The sequence below is a fragment of the Larus michahellis genome, chromosome 6 (assembly GCF_964199755.1).
Source record: "Larus michahellis chromosome 6, bLarMic1.1, whole genome shotgun sequence".
Taxonomy (NCBI): domain Eukaryota; kingdom Metazoa; phylum Chordata; class Aves; order Charadriiformes; family Laridae; genus Larus; species Larus michahellis.
In genome coordinates, this window is record NC_133901.1 from 40,193,961 (window position 1) to 40,214,967 (window position 21,007).

Here is a 21,007-nt window from a genome sequence, read left to right on the forward strand (position 1 = left end):
TGAGAGATGAATCCGCAGCATGGTGTGTAAGTAAATCTGCAGTGCAGCTCGTTACACCAGCTCTGGAACACACATAGCATGTAAGCAGATGGGTCTTTCAAAATCTCAGTCCCAAACCAATGGAGTGCTCTGTTACACACAACAGCTCTATTTAGAAAACATTAACTTCTCTGATGCTTCCAACAGCTCCATTAGAAATAGATTTTTCTCCTCCACCTTATGAGTTTCTGATTTTAGTGATTGCAGAGTAACTTCCAGATGGTTGTGATAGTTACCTGTAGCTTGACTACTGCTGAAGCCTGAGGTTGATAATTTAAAGTTGTCTTGTCTTTGTCAGTGCCGTACTGCTTGCTTTTCAGCAGTGTCTTGGACTGCTCTCTATAGAATCATAGAATCATAGAATCGTTGAGGTTGGAAGGGACCTTTAAGATCATCGAGTCCAACCTTTAACCTACCCTGACAAGAGCCACTTCTAAACCATGTCCCTCAGTGCCCCATCTACCCTTTTTTTTAAACACCTCCAGAGATGGTGAATCCACCACCTCCCCGGGCAGCCTATTCCAATGTTTAATAACCCTTTCAGTGAAAAAACGTCTCCTAATATCTAATCTAAACCTCCCCTGACGTAACTTGAACCCGTTTCCCCTCGTCCTATCACTTGTCACCAGGGAGAAGAGGTCAGCCCCCATCTCTCTACAACCTCCTTTCAGGTAGTTGTAGAGGGTGATAAGGTCTCCCCTCAGCCTCCTCTTCTCCAGGCTAAACAACCCCAGCTCCCTCAGTCGTTCTTCATAAGGTTTGTCCTCCAGGCCCCTCACCAGCTTTGTAGCCCTTCTCTGGACACGCTCCAACACCTCAATGTCCCTCTTGTAGCGAGGGGCCCAAAACTGAACGCAGTACTCGAGGTGGGGCCTCACCAGTGCCGAGTACAGGGGGATGATCACTTCCCTAGTCCGGCTCACCACACTATTCCTGATACGGGCCAGGATGCTGTTGGCCTTCTTGGCCACCTGGGCACACTGCTGGCTCATATTCAGCCGGCTGTCAACCAACACTCCCAAGTCCTTTTCTGTCGAGCTGCTTTCAAGCCATTCTGCCCCAATCCTGTAGCACTGCATGGGGTTGTTGTGACCCAAGTGCAGGACCCGGCACTTGGCCTTGTTGAACCTCATACCATTGGTCTCAGCCCATTGATCCAGCCTGTCCAGATCCCTCTGCAGAGCCAACCTACCCTCAAGCAGATCAACACGCCCGCCCAGCTTAGTGTCATCTGCGAACTTACTGAGGGTGCATTCGATCCCTTCATCCAGATCATTGATAAAGATATTAAAGAGAACCGGCCCCAGCACTGAGCCCTGGGGGACACCACTTGTGACTGGACACCAACTGGATTTAACTCCATTTACCACCACTCTCTGGGCACGGCCATCCAGCCAGTTTTTTACCCAGCGAAGAGTACACCTGTCCAGGCCATGAGCAGCCAGTTTCTCCAGGAGAATGCTGTGGGAAACAGTGTCAAAAGCTTTGCAAAAATCCAAGTAGATAACATCCACAGCTTTTCCCTCATCCACTAAGTGGGTCACCTTATCATAGAAGGATATTAGGTTTGATAGGCATGACCTGCCCTTCACAAACCCATGCTGACTGGGCCTGATCACCCTGTTCTCCTGCATGTGCCGTGTAATGGCACTGAGGAGGATCTGTTCCTGTATACATCCTGTATACATCCTGTATACATCCTGTATACTGTATACATCTGATACAGTTCATAACACACACTAGGAGCTCACAGGGTGGCAGCACACCATGTCCTGATCCCTGCCAGAGATTTGGTTGTGTAGAGAGTTTCTTTTCATTCTCTGAAGTCTGAAAAGGGGTAGTTGCTTCCATCAAAAGTCCTTCTTATCCAAGTTTGGGAAAATATCACTGAATGCTTTGAAGTAATACCTATATTAGGTACGTGCATTGCTTCTTGGAATAGTGGTAACGTTCTTTCTTTGCCCACAGAAGCCTCCTGTAAGTAGTCCATAACTATGTTTAGACCAAGCTGGGCTGACTTCAGATGCATATGTTTTGCATTAAGAATTACTCCTGCAACTCCAAAGGGAGCATTTGAAGTGCTCTGACGCTTTAATGTGAGACTCCAATGGAGGAGTCTGGTCAGCCAGGAAGTGACAACCATGTGAGTGATGGTTGGTTTGCCTACAGGTGAGAGAATCTGCTCCCCTTCTCCACCTGCCAAGTCCCACACATCTACATTGTCTTCTCCCCTGTTTGGAGCCCCAGTGAGTAGAAATAAACCTGTTTGGTGATGCAGAGTGTTTCACTGGTCACACAAGTGATGAGTTATGAGTTTTGGTGATACTTAAGTATGTTTAGGTATTTAAAATAGTAAGAGTAGATGATTCACAATTTCTTTTGATAAACCTATGAAAAGCAGAATGTAAGAATAAATCAGTTGTGCATTTCCAACATGTACCGCTGAATCTACAAGACAATGTGTTGGATCTCCAAGCTGCTGTTTCTCTTTGATGAGTTATTTGTAATACTTTGTCGAACGTCAGTGTAGGCAGTAAGTGTAATCATACGTTTTTGCTGTATTAGCCAAAGATGGATGCACTAAAGCACTTCTTGGTATTCAAGTCTATGGAAAATCATTCCTGAATTTTACTGGGAAATGGTTATGAAATTTCTTTTTCAAAAAAAGCAGCTTGTATTTGTGAATATATTGCTGCAGAGAGAAAGAAAGCAGAAGTAAACCTGATTCATGCTTTCTTGTTCTCCAAGTAACCAAACCACACAAAAATGGCAATAAATTAGATTATTTTTTTTTAAATCCTATCCTTTTATGTTTCCTGAGCATATTAAAATAACATTGGCAAGCTTTTTAGTGTTTGGGAAATATTAATACATTATTTTAACCTGACAGGTTCTGGCTTTTATGAACAAATATCAAACCAAATTTTGTACTGAGGCATTAAGTTGTAAATGTGCCTTTGACATTAAAAGGAATTGTAAGTATTTTAATTAAAGTTTCCAAAGGACAGCTTTCCCCAAATGTTCACAATACTATGTAGGCAGGGGTCCTGTCTCCGGTTTGTACTAATACTGCAAATCATGCTTGTGACTTGAACAACTACTTAATTTATTGTGATAAGGTGGATGCATTTTGTGAGCTTGCGGACCCAGCCGTGGTGCTGGTTCAGTGTGTGAACTCTGTCACTACCCAGTGACTTCACATCTGTCCTGTTTATGGCACAGGGCCACTTATTTCCCCCTGTTCAGTACAGAACTCTCACGATATTCATTTTATGGGGAAGTCCAGGTTTTAACACAGGATAAATAACATGCAAATCACAGGGTTTTTTTACCTCATTACTCTATTTTTCACTTCATTTGGAAGGCAGTAAGGTGGAAATGTCCTGTTAGTGCAATGTGTGTTGTGAGTTATGGTTTTATGGTCGCCCAGAGAAGGTCAGAGGTGATGAGTTGCTCAAGAACCACGTGCAGTTCTGTGGCAAAAACGTGAGAGTCCTTTAGCAAGGGCTGTAACACATGCAGGGCTGTGCTGAGGCCAGTCTGCTGGATAGTCTGGACCTGTCCTGTCCAGGGAAACAGATCATCGCTGGCTCTTCCCAGGAGCCCAGATCTACGGCCAGCCCAGCATCAGTCAGCAGCAGTGCCGTGCGGGAGCTGCTGGCATCTCCTACCTGTCAACTCCTGCTGGACCTCTGTTTCCGTTTGGTTTTCTGAGAGATGTGATGTGTGTCTTGTGGTTTGTAGTCAGGAGGGTTGGATACTCGTGACTGCAATTACTTGGCTTAGGTATTAATTTCTGAAGGACACGAGACAGTCTGTCACTCTAAGATGCTTAGTTACAGTTAGGACCAGCCAGCCAGCCGATGCTTGCCTCTGCAGCAGTCCTGATAATCTTGAATTAAACAACAATTGACCAGATTATAATACGTGTAACACAAATATTTTTTTTATCTTAGCTGTACATTGATTTCTGCTTTCTGGGAGTTAAGCAAATGTCTGCTGGGGCCTAGGTTTTACTCTTACGTGACCTTGAATAGAGCAAGTTTGAGCTTAAAGGGTATTTGCCTCGGTTATTCAGAAGACGTGTGTATTAGCTGCTTACCACGTCGCTATTTAGTAGATAACTTTCCAGTTTGAAAAGGCCTTGTTTGACAGATGTGTTGCAGTTTATATAAGATACAAACTTAGGGTAGGAGCATTTCTCTTGCATTAAATTTACGGTCACAGCAGTACCCGTATTGTATTCAGCTATCTTTAGAAACAGTATTGCTGGATATATCCGTGCCCTCAGTGAAATGTAGAAAGCAGCAGTACTGGAGAGGTATTTCATTATTTAAAAGGTGAATTTTAAGATTCACTGCTGCTGCTCTATACATTACACAAACTGCAGACACAACACATTTGTGCTAAATTAAAGAATAATAGAAGTGAGGTAGACATGGTGTTGCTGAGCTTATCCTGCTGACAATTCTGTAGCAATAAGTTGCTTCCTCAATATGTCCCTTCCCCTCAATTCTTCTTGAGACTTTCAATTCAACTTCTTTTTCTTCTTTTCTTTTTTTTTCCCATGAGAGACCCAAGAGCTTCTTTGTAACATCCCATCCAAGTTTATAAATTATGAAATTGCCCCAAGTTAGGAATGCCTCAGACAAGTATTCAAGCATTTCTCTGCCCCAGGGTGCTAGCTCTGACAAGAATTAGGTAGTGGTTTAGTGCCTGAACTGTCAACCTTAATCCTCATACTTAAAATTTATAAAGGAAGTTTATTTAGTGAAGTACTTTTTTTTTTTTTTCTTAAAACCTTTAAAAGCCTGCAAATATTTGATGCTCACTCTGATTTAAGCCACTGTCCTATTCTACACTTTACTGACCTTATTTTCATCATGATGATTATTTTTGCTTATATAGTAGAAGTGGTCATTCTGCAGTAATTTGTCCGTCTAACAGGTTATTTATTAAAGATGTTAGAGAATTGCTGTGCAAAGTGCATTGCAAAGGAGATCACCTCAGTATCTAAAATGGTGCAGTAAAGATATTTCAGCATGACAAGTTCGGTAGTGATCTGTGTCTACCTGTGCGGCTGTTCTGAAATTTTGCATAACTCCTTTCTAATTCCTAAGCACCAGTGATCTTTGAATTGCAATTTAGGTGTCCAGTCAGCAGAATTATTTCTTGAGCAATGGCAGCCTGTGGATAACTGCAGTGTAAAAGTGGAGAATGACAAGCCCTGCCTCTTTTCTTAGTGCTCTGTTCGTATGTGCAGGGATCATCACTTGGCATAGAGGGGCAGTGCTTCCCAGGTACGTGGATTTGTGCTTCCATGCTTTTGTGGTGAAATGTGTAGCTTCTGTCAAATCTCTGCACGAACAACATGTGTTCTGGCATCTGGGTGTCAGTGCATTTTTCAAAGTGTAGAGTGGAGTACCTTTAAGCTGGAGTGATGAAAATAGATGAAGGTGCAGTGGAAAAAGCATGTTTGTTGGGGTTTAATTGGATATTTTCTTGTTGCCTTTCTAGGTCTGATGTAGTTGTTCTGTGCTTTTCAATTGCTAATCCTAATTCCCTGAATCATGTGAAAACAATGTGGTATCAAGAAATTAAGCACTTCTGTCCTCGCACACCTGTCATCCTGGTGGGCTGCCAACTAGATCTCCGCTATGCAGACCTTGAGGCTGTTAACAGAGCCAGAAGGCCTTTGGCAAGGTAAAGTTTAAACAAAAATAAGAACTAAAAAAAATCACCTTGGTAATCAGGTACAGTACTTTCAAAAGAGAAATGATAGAGACTACTTTCCTTTTTTTGTAAAATGAGAATATATTTGCTTTCTTCTTTTTAATTCTGTTGTCTGAGTTCGTTTGTTCTTTAACATACATAGTTATTATATGTTTCCCACAATATTTTTGCACATTGGACATCTAATTTTGTTTGGGTGCCTGAACACTATGATGATAGGGAGATAATAAATAGTGATAATAATGGTTACTGGAAGTTTTCATATATGTCCTTCTCCATCTGAACATGTGTACCATGTCCTACCCTGTCACTACGGTCAGGTACTGACAGATTCTACTCAAGTTTTCTTAAATATCAATTATTATTTTTTGTAATGTAATCCTAGATCATGGCAGAAAATAAAGTGGTTGCAAATTAATTTTTTTAAAGTTCTGAGATTAAAAGAGAGCTTGGGGTCATTCTGGAGAAGCTTTGTTTTTACCAGATTATAAGGCAAGCATTCACATGTTTGGGCAACACAGTCCTGCAGGTACCTGCTCACTTTTGGTTTCTTCCTTTTATGTGAATTTGAATGAGAACAGATTCATGGAAATAATATCCATGATCATGTAATTAAAGACTGTATTTTATTAAATTTCTGCAAAGGGATTGAATTAATATTTCATGGGCTTTTATAAAACATTCCATGGCATTGCATTCAAATTCTTGACTTGGCAATATGATTTTCATAGGTTTGTTTGTTTATTAAACATTTCTTCATTGTATGGATGGTGTGGACTTTTTCGTTGACTCTTTAAAAGGACATGTTTTTTCAAAACTCTTCTTCTGCCCTAATCCTCCTTTCTGATTTCACCATTAATAAAGCTTGAATCAGTACTCTGCATGTCTAGCACAGACTTCTGCCACCTGAACTGATTATTAGCTGGCGACTGAAGCAAGCTGTTGTCTGGAGTGTGTTAAGTCTGTGCCAGCTTGTGTCTGCCCAATATGGTATGCTCAGAGAACACACTGATGGGTCATGTCTTCTGGTGAGATGATTTTTTGTTGGGAAAATGGATCCTAGCCCAGACTTTTTTCTGGCTTGTTTACCCAATGTCACGTACTAGAGCTGCTCTGGAAATTCATGAGTTCCCACGTAATGCTTCTACAGCCAAAACAGGCCTATCTCTTGAAGTTTGTGTTGAGTTGCACTTCTTTTATGGGCTACTATGATTTTCTTTAAAAAGCATAAGCTTAAGAAATATTTCTTATTCCATATTTAGCTGTATTTGTGGCATTTCTACATCATGAGAATTTCCATTTAAGTTTAATTGATGGATACAAAGAAAGATACTGACAGAATATCTGAGTAGAAGGAGTTTAGGGTTTAGTAGAAAGTTAGGTTTTTTTAAATAATGAAAGTTTTCAAGCATCCTATCAACTTTAACTGTAAATTTCCCTTTAACAGAGAGAAGGCTTGCTCTATTTTGTGCAAATGATTTCTACATATTTTTAGTCACATTGCAAAGACACCACTAAACTTAAACAAAATTACAAGTATGTGCCATTCTAAAACTCTCTGGAGTCATGGCTGTAGATTTCCAAAGGCTTTGTGGGCTTAATTTTATATTTTGTTTCATTTGAATGATAGTTATCTCAGAAATGGTGCTGAGACATTTTGTAAAATTCCATGCTTTCTGGAGTAACTTTGTGATGATCGTTGTGTGTGAGAAGGTTTATTTTTTTTGTTTAACCCTAGACCGATAAAAAGAGGAGACATTTTGCCACCAGAAAGAGGCAGAGAGGTTGCCAAGGAACTTGGGATACCATACTATGAAACCAGTGTATTTGACCAGTTTGGGATTAAAGATGTGTTTGACAATGCAATTAGAGCTGCCCTGATCTCCAGAAGACACCTGCAGTTCTGGAAATCTCATTTGAAGAAGGTCCAAAAACCTTTGCTTCAGGCTCCATTCCTACCTCCAAAAGCCCCTCCTCCGGTTATCAAAATTCCTGAGTGTCCTGTACCAAGCATGAACGAAGCTGGATATTTATTGGACAGCCCACTGTGTGCAGATGTTATGTTTGTTCTCCAGGAGCAGGACTACATTTTTGCTCACAAGATTTACCTAGCTACCTCCTCTTCAAAGTTTTACGACCTTTTCTTAATGGAATGTGAGGGAAGTTCAGACTCGGATGAAACACAGTGTAATAAAGAAAATACAAATAAGGATGTTCTGACAAGTCACCTTGAGACAAATGATGACAGTGATGAGACATCCTTAAAATCTGCTGATGTTAAAATTCCCCCACCACAAAGTACTGATGCTTTGAACATGCTAGAACCCAAACCTTGGGAAACAAATTCTGCGGCAAGATCTCTGTCATCGTGGGGTAAGGGGTTTGTTAGTGTGCATAAGGAAATGCAAGTGAATCCTGTCTCGAATAGGACGTGTCCTGTAACTGTGGTGAAAATGGATTCATCTGTGCAGGCTGGACCTTTTAAAACTGTTTTGCAGTTTTTATACACAGGGCAACTGGATGAAAATGAAAAAGATCTCACAAGACTGGCTCAGATTGCTGAAATCTTGGAAGTATTTGATTTACGAATGATGGTGGAGAATATTATGAATAAAGAAGCCTTCATGAATCAAGAGATTACTAAAGCATTTCATGTCAGAAAAGCTAATCGGATAAAAGAGTGCCTTTGCAAAGGGACATTTGCTGGTAAGTAAATACGTGCTTTAACAGGAAAAGCACTAATTCTTTTCTCATTCATGTTACTGTCGCTTCATAGACTTCAAAAACTGACAGCTTACATTGTTCTTAGAGAAGGGATGAGCCCAAAGTTTTACTTACTCAGGGCCAACTGTTCCATCCTGGGATTCTGCAGTTTAATTTCTCAAAATGTACAGACAAGTTTTTAAATAAGTGACCCAATTTTCCGAAGTGTTGAATGTCCAATATCCCCCTTTTACGTGAGGCTTTTTGCTTAACTATATAAAATGTTGGAGTTCTCTTTGGGATGGGGGTCATGGGAAGTGAAAGAAGTCCTTGGTTAACAATGTGCAAGTGAAACATACGTTCTTGAGACACAATTTCACCTTAAACGCAAATTTGCAGCATGCGTGGTTTTTTGTTCCCATGGCAGATGTGACATTTAAATTGGATGATGGAACCATAAATGCCCACAAGCCACTGCTGATCTGTAGCTGTGAATGGATGTCTGCTATGTTTGGAGGATCATTTATTGAAAGCTCAAACAGTGAGGTATTTGTCCATTTTTGTCCATTTTGCTTGTAACACCTGACGGATTTAAGGTGATGGAAGCATCATTTTGTATCTATTTGAAGGGTTGGAATGATTCTTTATTCTTTTCTTGCAGACCTGGGATGCTTTTCTTCTTAAGGCATTAAATTAGGATACCTAGGAGAATAACATATTTTCTGCAACAGATGAGACTTCCTCCAATTCTGGAGTGTGTGTTTAAACCTGAAATCACTTAAAATATTAAATATGGGGGGGGAAATTAAATATGAATTTCTCTAAAATAACTTTAAAAGTTGTGTGAATATATATTTCTAGAATCAAAAGCACTACAAAGAATACTTGGAGCAGGGGCATTGAGGAAGGAATTTAAGGGAAAAAAGGATTAAAGAACATGCAGTGTTAAACTAGAAAAGGGAGCTGGCTTCACGGTACTTCAGTGGAAATTAAGCTCAGATTCTCCAGTGCATCAGTTTGTCCTCTTGAGTAAAGCAGGTATAAAGTACAGTATAAAAGATGTCAATGAATTAAGATTTTGCAGCAGAAGCCTTGTATTTTCAGGTGTCTTTATGGTCTATTTTTCAAATTCTAAACACTTTCCTAATATTTTTTCTTGTGTCTTATCCATAACCAGGTTTTCATTTTTGTTTCGATTTTCTTGTTCCTTTCCATACTTAAGGGTTTTGTTCATATGAAGAGTTTAGGGTTTTGTGTTTAATATTCTGGAAGATTGTGTTCCAGTTAGATTTTTCTTGCTTCTTCTAATACAGCTGTAAACATAATTCCTTTCCCAGAGGACAAGTGGTTCATTAAAAATACATAGTTTGATTCTAGTAAGCAACATTTGGCAATGAAGAATATACATTTATTTTCTACCAGACTATTTTTAATGATAAACTTAACAGTCTTAGCTTATCTTTCCAATTTAAAATATAGCTTCCATTTTGTAGAGTTTAAAGCATTCAGTAATGCTTTCAGAAGTTTTAAAATGTAGGTAGATATGAATTGAATGGTTTCCTTTAACTGTTTTACAAAAAGAAAACCATCTACTTTTTACTTATTACTTTTTCTGTATTGGGGACACAATGTTTTCTAAACTCATTCACTGAATTTACTGTTCTCTGCGCTAACAAAAATATATTAATAATGAATGTGTTTCACAACCAGCTTCTCTTACTTGGAGAACTGAGCTGCTTCCCAGGGTGGCTGATATGCACAAAAGGTTCATGCTTTAGCACAAACAGATCTGGGTTTGAATCTCACCCATCCAGGCAGGGCCGAAAGAAAAATTCACAAGCCCCCCAAAGGTTAACAACCAGCTACGTGACAACAATTAACCCCATCTAGCAGGAAGTATGTGCTGACTGCTTCCAAGTAGTCAGATTAAGTTACATGTATATTTAATGCCTCATCATAATTTTATCATTTTTCTGCTCTGCCATTTTTTTTGCTGCAAGTTCTTCAGAGTAGCACAGTGCATTCTTCAGTGCCAGCATCTCTTGAGTTATGAAGATGTACATTACAAACTGCTGATTAATGAGATTGAGTACCATGGGTACTGGAAGCAGATTTACCTGCCACAACTTTGATTCCCACAAGAATCAGCTTTACCCTGTTCTTTGGAGGAGTGATCATGTGTGCAAACTGTAGTTGAGATGCTAGAGTGATAAGTCACAGAGAGGCTGTCTAACCCTCCTTCCTCTTGTTTTAGGCTTCCCTCCAGTGGAGTTAGGGTTGTGCTGGTGAGAGATTAGATAGCTTTTATCCTAGTCTTAGTAGTTTCATTACATGGTGGTTACACTTAATTACAAGTGTGTGGGTTTACATTTTCTTTGCCTCATTTCTTCAGTTCTCAGTCCTTTACCAACCATCATTTACTTGCATAATTTGGTTATTTATAAACAGACTGAGAGGAGTGGTATTTTTGTTATCCTTTGGCTTCTGTTATTCTCAGAATCCCCAGAATATGGCAGATCGATTGCATTCCTCAAGAAGTCTACCAAGGGAGGTTTGGCATGAGAAGTGCTTGGTGGCTTTATGTATCCCACGTAGCTGTCCATGCGCAGGCTAGAAAGTATTGAACAGATTCACTGTTGGATGTGGATCCAATTCCAGTAACTTGGTAGACTTGCTTGTATGTAAACTGGCAAAGGATCTGATTACGCAGGTATGCTTACCTGTTGGCAGCTTCTTGAACTTTAATGGGAAATATCTTTTTTGAAAAATATTTTCCCTGCATTTCTAAAATGACTTGAAGAGGAAAAAGAGACAGTCCAGAAAAGTGGCAGAAGTGAAATATGGCCTCTATATGAAAATTCCTTAATTATTAAAGAGACTCTTTTCTTAAATATCTTTTCCAGGTAGTTCTTCCCAACATAAACAAGACTTCCATGCAAGCTGTTTTAGATTACTTGTATACTAAGCAACTGTCATCCAGTCAGGAACTGGACACACTTGAGTTAATCGCATTAGCAAATAGGTTTTGCCTTCCTCACCTGGTTGCACTAGCAGGTAAGAATTTGTGGCCTTGTCCAATGCAGTGTTGTCTGCAATGGCTGAAACATGTTTTAATGGTTTTGGAATGCACAGGATTTTCTCAAGTCTCAGGGAAAATAATATTTTATTTTTTTCCTGAAAGGGATATTGTGATAGAAATTGATGTTTTCATTTAGAAAAATGTGTTAGCCTTTCTCTTGCCTTTTTTTAGTTTTGTGCTAAATCAGCTCAGAACATTGAAGTACTCTGTGCTTTAAAAACAGGAGTAGTAAACCTTCTCTTTAGCATTGCTATAATGTCTGTGGTTTGTAATATCCACTCTATTGTTGTTAATTTACCTGAAAACAGTATGGACCCCAGGCTTGCCATTATGTGAGGGATTAAGTGCTCCATTATACATTTCTATTACAAGAGAGTAACTGAGCCAATTCAAAACTGATCTAGACGATCATGGTTTTTAGATATGCTGTCTGGATCTCTTTTCACTGCCTAGGTGGGAATTGGATATTTTGGTATATACATGGGGATTCAACCCTCATTTCAGGAAGAAAAAATTTTCTATGACATATTTAGAGAAAAATTACAGGATAGGATACTACTTAGTTTTAAAATGAAATCCATACATACACCAGACCTTGGAGTTGGTTTTTTCGCTTGTTTCCGTGTATGTAAGTTGGCATTGTTCTGAAGACATGGGCAATACCAAAACTCAGAGACAGATGAAGCAAAGCTACATGTGTTTACAGCACAACACTTAGGCAAAATTTAATCACATACCAAATCCTAGCTCTCCTTCAGTTGTGCATCAAGACTGTGTACCTTGTCTTCACTTGTTCTGACAGACCGAATCGTTATTACCTGATTTTATACACGCATTTTAACTGAAGTCTTGGTTATTTTTTTAAGCATTTGCAGCATAAACATACATGTAGTATTAAGAATGTTTGATTCCATTTAATTCTTGATGAAATAATTTTGAGTCCGAAGGCTACTGCCAACAACTGAACCCAGTAGCGTCAAATCATCTGACAACATGCCCAAAAAAAACACTCAAACCTCTAAGATTCTAGGAAAGGGTGGAGGAGACTCTTGAGCTGAAGTGACTTTTGGGGGAGCTGGCAGGCCTTCATCTGGATCCCTAGAAAAGACTAATCTGAGAATCTGAAGAGGGCCTGAAGTGAACTTTTTTGTATCAGTGCTGTGCATATACTCACTAACAAATCCACAATGCAGTGGCAAGTGCACTGTTGCCTAAAAACTTGGCTATTGCTTTTGTATTACCCCAAAGAAACAGCTGATCCATTTCTATTTCTAATTTATGTTGAATATTGCACCCATCCATTCTTCCCAAAAGAGACTAGTGGCTGCCGACCTTTGTCCTTCTATAAGTCGTTATTAATTGCAGGCTTGCCTTCTGTAAGAAAGGGATAAGAATTGTGTGTGAAAGCAGAAATAAATAGTTTGGGTTGAGGCAAAGGGGCAAATCTTCATACGGACCGTGCTCCATTGGAGTAAGACAGTTTATACCTGTGATGCAGAATCTCCAGCCACAATTCTGAAGGCCAGAATTTGACTTCACCCAAATCTGAAGCTTCTTTGGAAATCTGAGTGCATGTGCCACTTGCATAATGCTAGAGTTAACGCTAGGAGGAGGAAGAACGTGCTTTCTTGGTTCTTTGTGGATGATCTGACCTTGAAATGTGACCGTTTCCCATGTGAGTGATGAGTTTTCTCCTCTAACAGAACAGCATGCAGTACAAGAGCTGACAAAAGCCTCCATGAGCGGTGTTGCAATAGATGGAGAAGTACTATCCTATTTGGAATTGGCACAGGTCAGTGTGCACTTTTTTTAAAAGATATTCTCGCCAACTGCAGGACTTGCTTTTAGCACTTTGCTGGTTTTGAGCATTGCTTCTAAGTAAGTGGCTCAAAGTCTGCAGTTCTAAGAGTGTCTGACAATAAAACTTAGTTTCATCTTCTATTTTAAAGAAGTTTTTTCCATTAGTTCAAAGGTGAAATATCTATTTAAATAATCTCGGAGGAGTTGTCTTTCAGTTTTTCGTGATTGTGGAGCTTCTAAGCCCCACGTCCTCATGGCCATGCTTCAGTAATATGAAATGCAATATAATGAAGTGGTTCAGCTTTGTAATGGTCTCCCAGATACAGTAGCATGAGCTAAAATATTTTTTAAATTTTGTTATTCTTGATTTCACACTAATGATGAGACTGGCTGCAGCTTGACTTGAAGTCTGGGGTTTAAGTAGCACTGAAATACAGTACAAGCTGGCCACCAAGCAAGAATTCCTGCAGCTGCTTTCAGGTGTCTCTCTTGCAATACCTATAATGCTGTTGCAAAACCAGGACTGAACCCCTTCCAAGAAAAGGCAGCTCACTTCACTTAATTTCAATTTTATGAAGGGTGTTTTTTTTCTTTTTTTTTTTTTCTCCTGGTCAAAGACAAAAGTAATACGTTTAACTGCTGTTAGGATATCCTCTGTGCCCAGTACCTACATCAATATGTTGTGTTTATAATCTGAGAAGATCATAGTAAACAGTCAGAATGCCAAAATAGATATACATGCTATACAATCTGACTTGCATTATAGCTGTTCTTCCTTACAACCATGGGAAGCTTGTACAAGATTTTGTATTGAACTTCCAGTAATACTTGATTTCTATCAATGAGTATTGTTTTCCAGGGAGTTACTTCAGAGCAGGGTTTGCAGTAACTGATAGGGATATATGGCTGGTACAGTCATACCAGAAAATTCAAGTCCAGCATGCCTTGGGTTCAGATCCTGTATGGGACTGAATGCAGTTTGCCAGGACCTATTAATGGGCCTTTTGGGCCACTGGTTGTTCCAGCAGAATTGTGCAACAAGGTCTAGGGCATCTAGAGACCACTTCAGCCTCAAAGCTCCCCCGTATGCTTGGGATAATGCTGCCAGATACAATCTGCTGGGGACCGTTCTAGCTTTAGTTGTTAATTGGGGCTGCAACATGAATAATAACCTCAGGAAACGGAATAAGCTCTTTGTTTTTCTTTACAGTTCCACAATGCTAACCAGCTGGCAGCTTGGTGCTTGCACTACATCTGCACCAATTACAACAGTGTTTGCTCCAAATTCCGCAAGGAAATCAAAGCTAAGTCTTCAGGTATGGGCAGCTTTCCTCATGAGTTTTCATGTGGTTTCCCCTTCTTTCTCCCCACTCAGTTGATTAAACATGAAGACAAAGATGAGCTCAGATAGCTAAGTCATGAGACTGAACCTCTGCGCTATCTTGAGTAGCATTCATAAATTCTTCTTATCCGTAAAGAAAGGTCAAAATCATTAGCCTGATTCCTGGGCAAGCATTATGTTCTGTAACTATTTCAGTGATGCTAAAAGGAACAGAGCTATTTTCAGGTTCCATGATGAAAAACATACTCTACAAGGGGCTTGCTTTTTTATACTCCTTGGTGGACTAAGGCCTCTTGGGTACAACCGCTTTCAAAGTCTTTTCACCCCGTAGTTAAGGCATATGAGGAAACTGGGGGAATCCCTGCTAAGCCAGCTAACATAGAGACTGGATAAATGATTAGTGGCACAGCTTTTTGCAGACATTTCTGGAATTTGTGTATCTTACTGGCTTGTTCGGGGGCTTTTCAATTGTTTCTTTTTAATCAGATAATCAAGAATATTTTGAGAGGCATCGCTGGCCACCTGTGTGGTATTTAAAGGAAGAGGATCACTACCAGCGAGTTAAAAAAGAAAGAGAAAAGGAAGATGTTGCACTGAATAAACATCATTCAAAGCGGAAGTGGTGCTTCTGGAATTCCTCTGCTGTAGTTGCCTGAACAAAGCAAATAAGTGGAAATCCATAGCCAGTGTCAGAAATTAGTCTTATTGTTAGAAATAAGATGTAGTTCAGATTTTCAGGAAACTTTGTTCCACGTGTGCATTTATTATTGCTAGGGTCAAAAGCACAAGCTCCTTGAAAGTGAGCCTGGAACAGCTCCTTGAAGTCATATGTATATTTTTGGCTAGTAAGCAGAAAAATGTCTACCATTATTACATTTCTTTTTATACAAAAAAAAAAAAATCCAGCATTAATGTTTCAATCTCCAGTTGGGAAATATTTTTATACTGTCTGGTGTATTTTGTTCAGATAAAATTCTGGATACCGTTTTATTTTACAGACCACAAAATAATCATGTAGCAGCTTTGTAATTAGATTTTAACTATTTTTACTCTGCAAGTACAGTGAAATAGACAATCTTCAGTCATAAGAGATGAGACTGCTTTTAGAGTATCTCATAAAAAGTCATCTTAGGAAAAAATCTAGTTGCCTAGTATAGGTTGTCTTTTTTAAACTAAGTACTGTGCACTGATAATATAATTAGATGGTTATTTCCCCTTTCTAAAGTAAAGGGTTAGAATAAGATCCAATAACTGCAAGATATAGAGTGCTTGATCTTTGCTCAGCTGAATAATAGGCAGTATAATTACCTGTTCAACTGCAGGCAAATGTATTTCTAATATTTGCCATGTAAGTGCAAATAATTATGACTATGTGGGCCATGTGAAATCTAGTGATTCTAAGTATTCAGAGGTTTTATATGTCTAGATCAAAGAGAATATTTCTAAAATCATTTAGAAGGGCTTAGTAATTTATATCCTTATACAAGTATGGATCTGAATACAAAAAGCAGTTACACTGCTTGCATTTTAACTACTGCATGGCAGTTACCTTGTTCTGTGGGATCTTAACCATGCAGCCATTCCTCATGTTGAATTCCTTTTTGCTTGAGTGCAAGCAAATGAAAGGGCTGCAAAAACAAGTAGGAGTTGTCTAGTGTTACAGCATTTTGTAAATGAAGAAGGATCTTCGTACACTAGATCACTTCCGTTTGATCCAAATTGTTTCATAGCTTTTCCCAGGTAGAACTCAAAGTGTTAGATTATTTTTAAGCAGATCATATATTTCCCCTGGAAGTAGGTATTCCCAGAAAGCTGGGGACAAAATGATGGCAGAAAGGCAGGAATTCTGCACAAGTGGTGCAAGAAAAAAAAAAAGCCTCCAGCGTTTTCAAATAGCCTGTGCGTTTATGACTTTTTATCAACCATTACTCTAAAGCTGCAGTGTTACACTAGATTACATAAGGATGAGAGCATTTTTTTAAAAGACCAAAACTAAAATACATAGACTGTAGAACATACACATGCAATCCTGTACAGTGTCTCAGGCACAATTCTGTAACCAAGGTAGTATTGTGTATTTAGGTTCGTTTATATTGTTTTGTGCTGGCAGCTCAGCATACCAATGTGAAAAGCTGTTTGTTTGTGTTTTTTTTCTGTATTCAAAGGCAAGGCAGTGCAGTCAAACCCCAGTCCTGTAGGTCAGGAAAGGCTTTGGACTGAAAGCCATACACACCTCTACATATTTGTGTTCTGAACGGACTAATTCTTGGCAGATGCTACCACGGGATGGTAGAAGCCACCCAGCATGGAAAGAGATGCTGCTCTACAAACTTTTATAAGGAAAGCAAGTGACAGATTCCTACCCCTATAAGATTCATCACCGTATGGTGATAAAGAAGGGCTATAAATGATGGTTGCAAATATGTCTCCTTAATTCTTGGTCAGTGATAAAGTGTATTGTGGAGGAGAAGAGCGAATGAGAGAAGACGTGTCAAGACTAAGATGAGATAAATGCCTGTTGTCATAAAATGTTAACGAGTCACATTTTAAGTAAGTATTGCTACTAGGTTTTACACAACCAAAGCTACTGTATGATTGTAATCTTGCCAAACTGTAATGGATATATAAATGAACCTGAGGTATATGCAATAATATCCAGTTGTGCTAGTTATCAGCTACTATAACCAAGTGGCTGGTTCATTTGGTTAATGCTGTCTATGGCCTTTAATCTTGGTGGTTATTTTGTGTTTTTTATTTTGCAAAAAAAGTCAATAAAACCGTTTAGTTACAAGTTGTCTCCCAGCTCTTTGAAGAAGCTTCCTAAATTTTGTATTTGCATACTTGCATAGCATATTAGGATTTATGGTTGGGAATGTCACAAGGAAATCCTACAGTGTTCGTATATGATGGTAGGAGGTTGGTTCTTGTCACTTACTGTTAAGCTGCATAGCAAAAAAACCTCTTGCCACTTTTCCCCATGGTTTCTGATATTTAATTACCATAATATTACCCAAGGGACATGAAACTAATTAGTCATGACAGACATGGGGAGGAAAAATGCAGGTAAACAGCAGGAAGTCCATGAGGTTTTTGGTATGCTCTAAACTTTGTACAGACACTCTCTTCCCTGCTTTCTCACTGCCTGAGTTGTCTGCCATTATACAGAATCTCTCACTACCTGTTAGTGGACTCTCAGCAACTACCTCCCTGAGTAGGTTAATTGACAGAGGCAGAAATTTGAAGCTTTTCTAGAGGATTTTTGCAAGATGTCATGCAAAGAATGCCATGTTTATGATCTTTTTTTAAAGCTCCTAAGCAATGCCAAGGACGTTGAAAGTAAGTACACTAGGCACACAGTGTACATTTTATTTTTTTTAACATGCTGATTTATGAGAGTGTTACATATCTGATTTACTTTTGGAAGCAAAATTTTATTTCTTTGATCTTGCCATGAGAAAAGGTAATTGGCTCAACAGAAAAAGCGGAGACATTAGATGTGAAAACGTTTCTCTTGATTGATTATGATAAAACCAGTAGCATGTAAGGAACGAGCAAATCGGAAGCATCACTCTTCGGGGCATTCTTTTTTAAGTATTCTGACCATTTAGAAGGAGTTGCATGTCCTTTGTTTCTGGAGAGTCTCATTCAGCTCATTTCTTAGAAAAGGTGTTTTTCTATTTGTTCTTTAAGACAGAATTTCTGCGACCAAGTTCCTCTGCAACAACACAGCACAAACCAGTTTCTGTGGCTTAGCACCCACAAATAGCACACCAAAGACAGAAATAGAAGTGTTTTGTGAGTAAGATGGGATTGGCCAGACTTCAGCCACAACTCACTAATTTCATTCACTGAAGACCTACTCATCACTGTCTTTTAGTCAGATCAGGCCTCAAAGTGTGCAAAGGTAAGCTGGAGAGTACTAAATAGCAGGTGTGTTAAGAAGGGTTGCTGAGTAGAAGAGACTAATCTGGACATCCCTACTGAGCACTGAAAGCAAGATTGTACCAGAGCAAAGTGAGACAAGGGCAGCACAGTGCTCTATTGCCCTAATTCTTCAGCAACTTACCCATAGATATCCCTCAAGAATAAGTTACACCTAGAAGCGTTTGATTCGTAAAATCAGTGAGTTTTTCCATGTTCCGGTAACAAGAACAGGGAGACCAGCTGAAAGGCACCTTGGAAATCCTATTCTGGGGGCCAAGTCTTCCATCTTCTGTACAAAGAGGTTCAGGTAAAGATCTAATGTACTAAATAGGATTAATTTTGGTACCTAAACTCCAGGATGGTGAAATATTTCAGTTCTTCCAGACTTTTTAAGATTACAGTCTGGTGAAGAGATTTGCTTTGTCAGATGAAGGTACAGTTATGCCCCTATTCTGTCCCTTTTTTTCTAGATCATGGTCATTATACTCTTGTCACTGGATAGGCCAGCATTTATTTACTCTGGGTTGGAATCCAATGTACATACTATGCAGTGAGGTGTCTTTAAGGTAGCTGCTTGCCACTCCTGAATCCCCATAGATTTTTGGTCTAGTAAAATGATCTAACAGCATTTGCATGAGCCTACTTCTCCTGCAGGCAAAATTCCTATTGAAATGGATGCAGTACCCTACACACATACACTCTGGGCTTTGAGGTGCCGCCTAATGAATTTACACATTATCGCTTGCCTGTGTTCCAAATCTGCTAACAGAAGTTTGCTCTCTGTACTGCATGCAGGATAAGACAGCGTGTTAGCAGCAATAATCCCCATCCTGCAGGCTCTACAATAGGATAATTCATTGTCAGTTTACATATGCCTTTGCCTTTAGCTAAGAGAATATAACCTGTGTTGTGGATCCGCTTTGCCCTAGCAGCTAGAGTAGCGAGACTATTGTATATTTATACATGCAAACTAAATCCCATGCTGCTGCTTACATAAAAATCTTGATTTCTGGTAGAAATATGAAAAGCTTTTGGATCAAGGCTGCAGGAGACTAAGAAGAAAATCTGAACATCAGAGCACGCAAGAATGATTATGCTAATGTATCCCAGCTCTAGAGAAAGTCAAACAGATAAAGATGTGATTCAGACAGAGCAGCTAGCATGGGACAACAGAATTGTAATGGCTCCTTTTATAATTGTTCAGCCTTATTATTTCATTTGTAAGCCGGCCATATAGCTACTACATCCCACTGGGCTGTTCTGCAGCAGTAGAGGTTCTCATCATGCAGGTCCTGCATCTCCCATGCACAGGGTGAGGGGACACATCTCACTGTGAAAACATTATATTGCTGATTCATCTCAAGCCCTTCCCTGTATAGCACAGGTACCCCACAGTCTGTCCTTTCGCTGCAGAGGAGCCCAGTACCACCTGCTGGAAATGGTTATATCTATTTTTGTCTCATGTTGAAGGATATTCCAAAACAGCAAGGACCTTACCCCAGCCTGTGAAGGATCTCCAGCCACTCTCCTTCGCCAGGACAGCACATAGCAGAAGAACAAAGCTCCATGGCAGCCAGGTGTTGGCCTGTTTAGGGATTTCAAGATAAAAAATATAAAACAAACAACTCTCAAAAATCACTCAGAAAGTCAGAGACAGAGTCACAGAACACACAGGGACCAGCTGTGTGACAGCCTGGACAGCAGTATTTCAGGTACCATTTAAAGGTGATAAATTGGGGAGGGATAGATTCACTTTAGATAGCAGCTCTGGTTTTCAGCTTTAAAGAAAAGCAGCCTTCACCATTAAATAAAATTAGCAAGATGAGTGCCATGCCTCCATATTGCACAGGTCTGAGCAGCCACACTGGAGGACTGCCTCTTCCCTCCGCCCCATTCTGGCTGCTCTGAAGTTTTAGATAAGCAGCCAGGTGATGACACTTCACAGGGAGCGTTTTCTTAAGAAATTTTCTTGCCTTTAACATTTTTTAAAAAGGATTCTTTATTCCCCATGGGGATTAATATTTTTTTAAGTTATGACTTTATAATAAGGATTACATGGCATTCCAGGTATTAGTGCTGAAGAGTCAAATTATCTTCACAGGGTAAGCCCCACCCCGCCCTTACAATTAGCAGTAGTTTCAGAGTATATGATTAAATTTGCGTCTTAGTCATTAAATATAAGCTGGTCATTCTGACTGGATGATCAGATGTGATTGCCCCTGCCTCCCACCTATTATAAATATTAGTTGTGCACTACATATTACAAAGAAAATTTTTTTTTAGATTTCTCTCCTGGGTCCTTAATTAGACTGTCAGTTTTGTGGATCCCTGTGCTGATTCTATCACATCTACATTTTCGGTTGTAAAGTGTCTGGGGTTAATTTTTA

At 39.5% G+C, this 21,007-nt stretch overlaps 1 protein-coding gene across 3 annotated transcripts in view; it reads left to right on the plus strand.

Annotated features, from left to right (window-relative positions):
* RHOBTB1 (Rho related BTB domain containing 1) overlaps positions 1-17,486 on the plus strand; it is a 57,525-nt gene extending 40,039 nt beyond the window's left edge. For all 3 annotated transcript variants that reach the window (XM_074592369.1, XM_074592371.1, XM_074592370.1), the window contains 7 exons: positions 5,557-5,742; positions 7,511-8,478; positions 8,903-9,021; positions 11,379-11,529; positions 13,258-13,346; positions 14,565-14,670; positions 15,183-17,486. In XM_074592369.1, the coding sequence (XP_074448470.1) occupies positions 5,557-5,742; positions 7,511-8,478; positions 8,903-9,021; positions 11,379-11,529; positions 13,258-13,346; positions 14,565-14,670; positions 15,183-15,352 (1,789 nt within the window). In that variant the 3' untranslated portion in view covers positions 15,353-17,486. The remainder of the gene's footprint in view (positions 1-5,556; positions 5,743-7,510; positions 8,479-8,902; positions 9,022-11,378; positions 11,530-13,257; positions 13,347-14,564; positions 14,671-15,182) is intronic.
* The last annotated feature ends 3,521 nt before the right edge of the window (positions 17,487-21,007 follow it).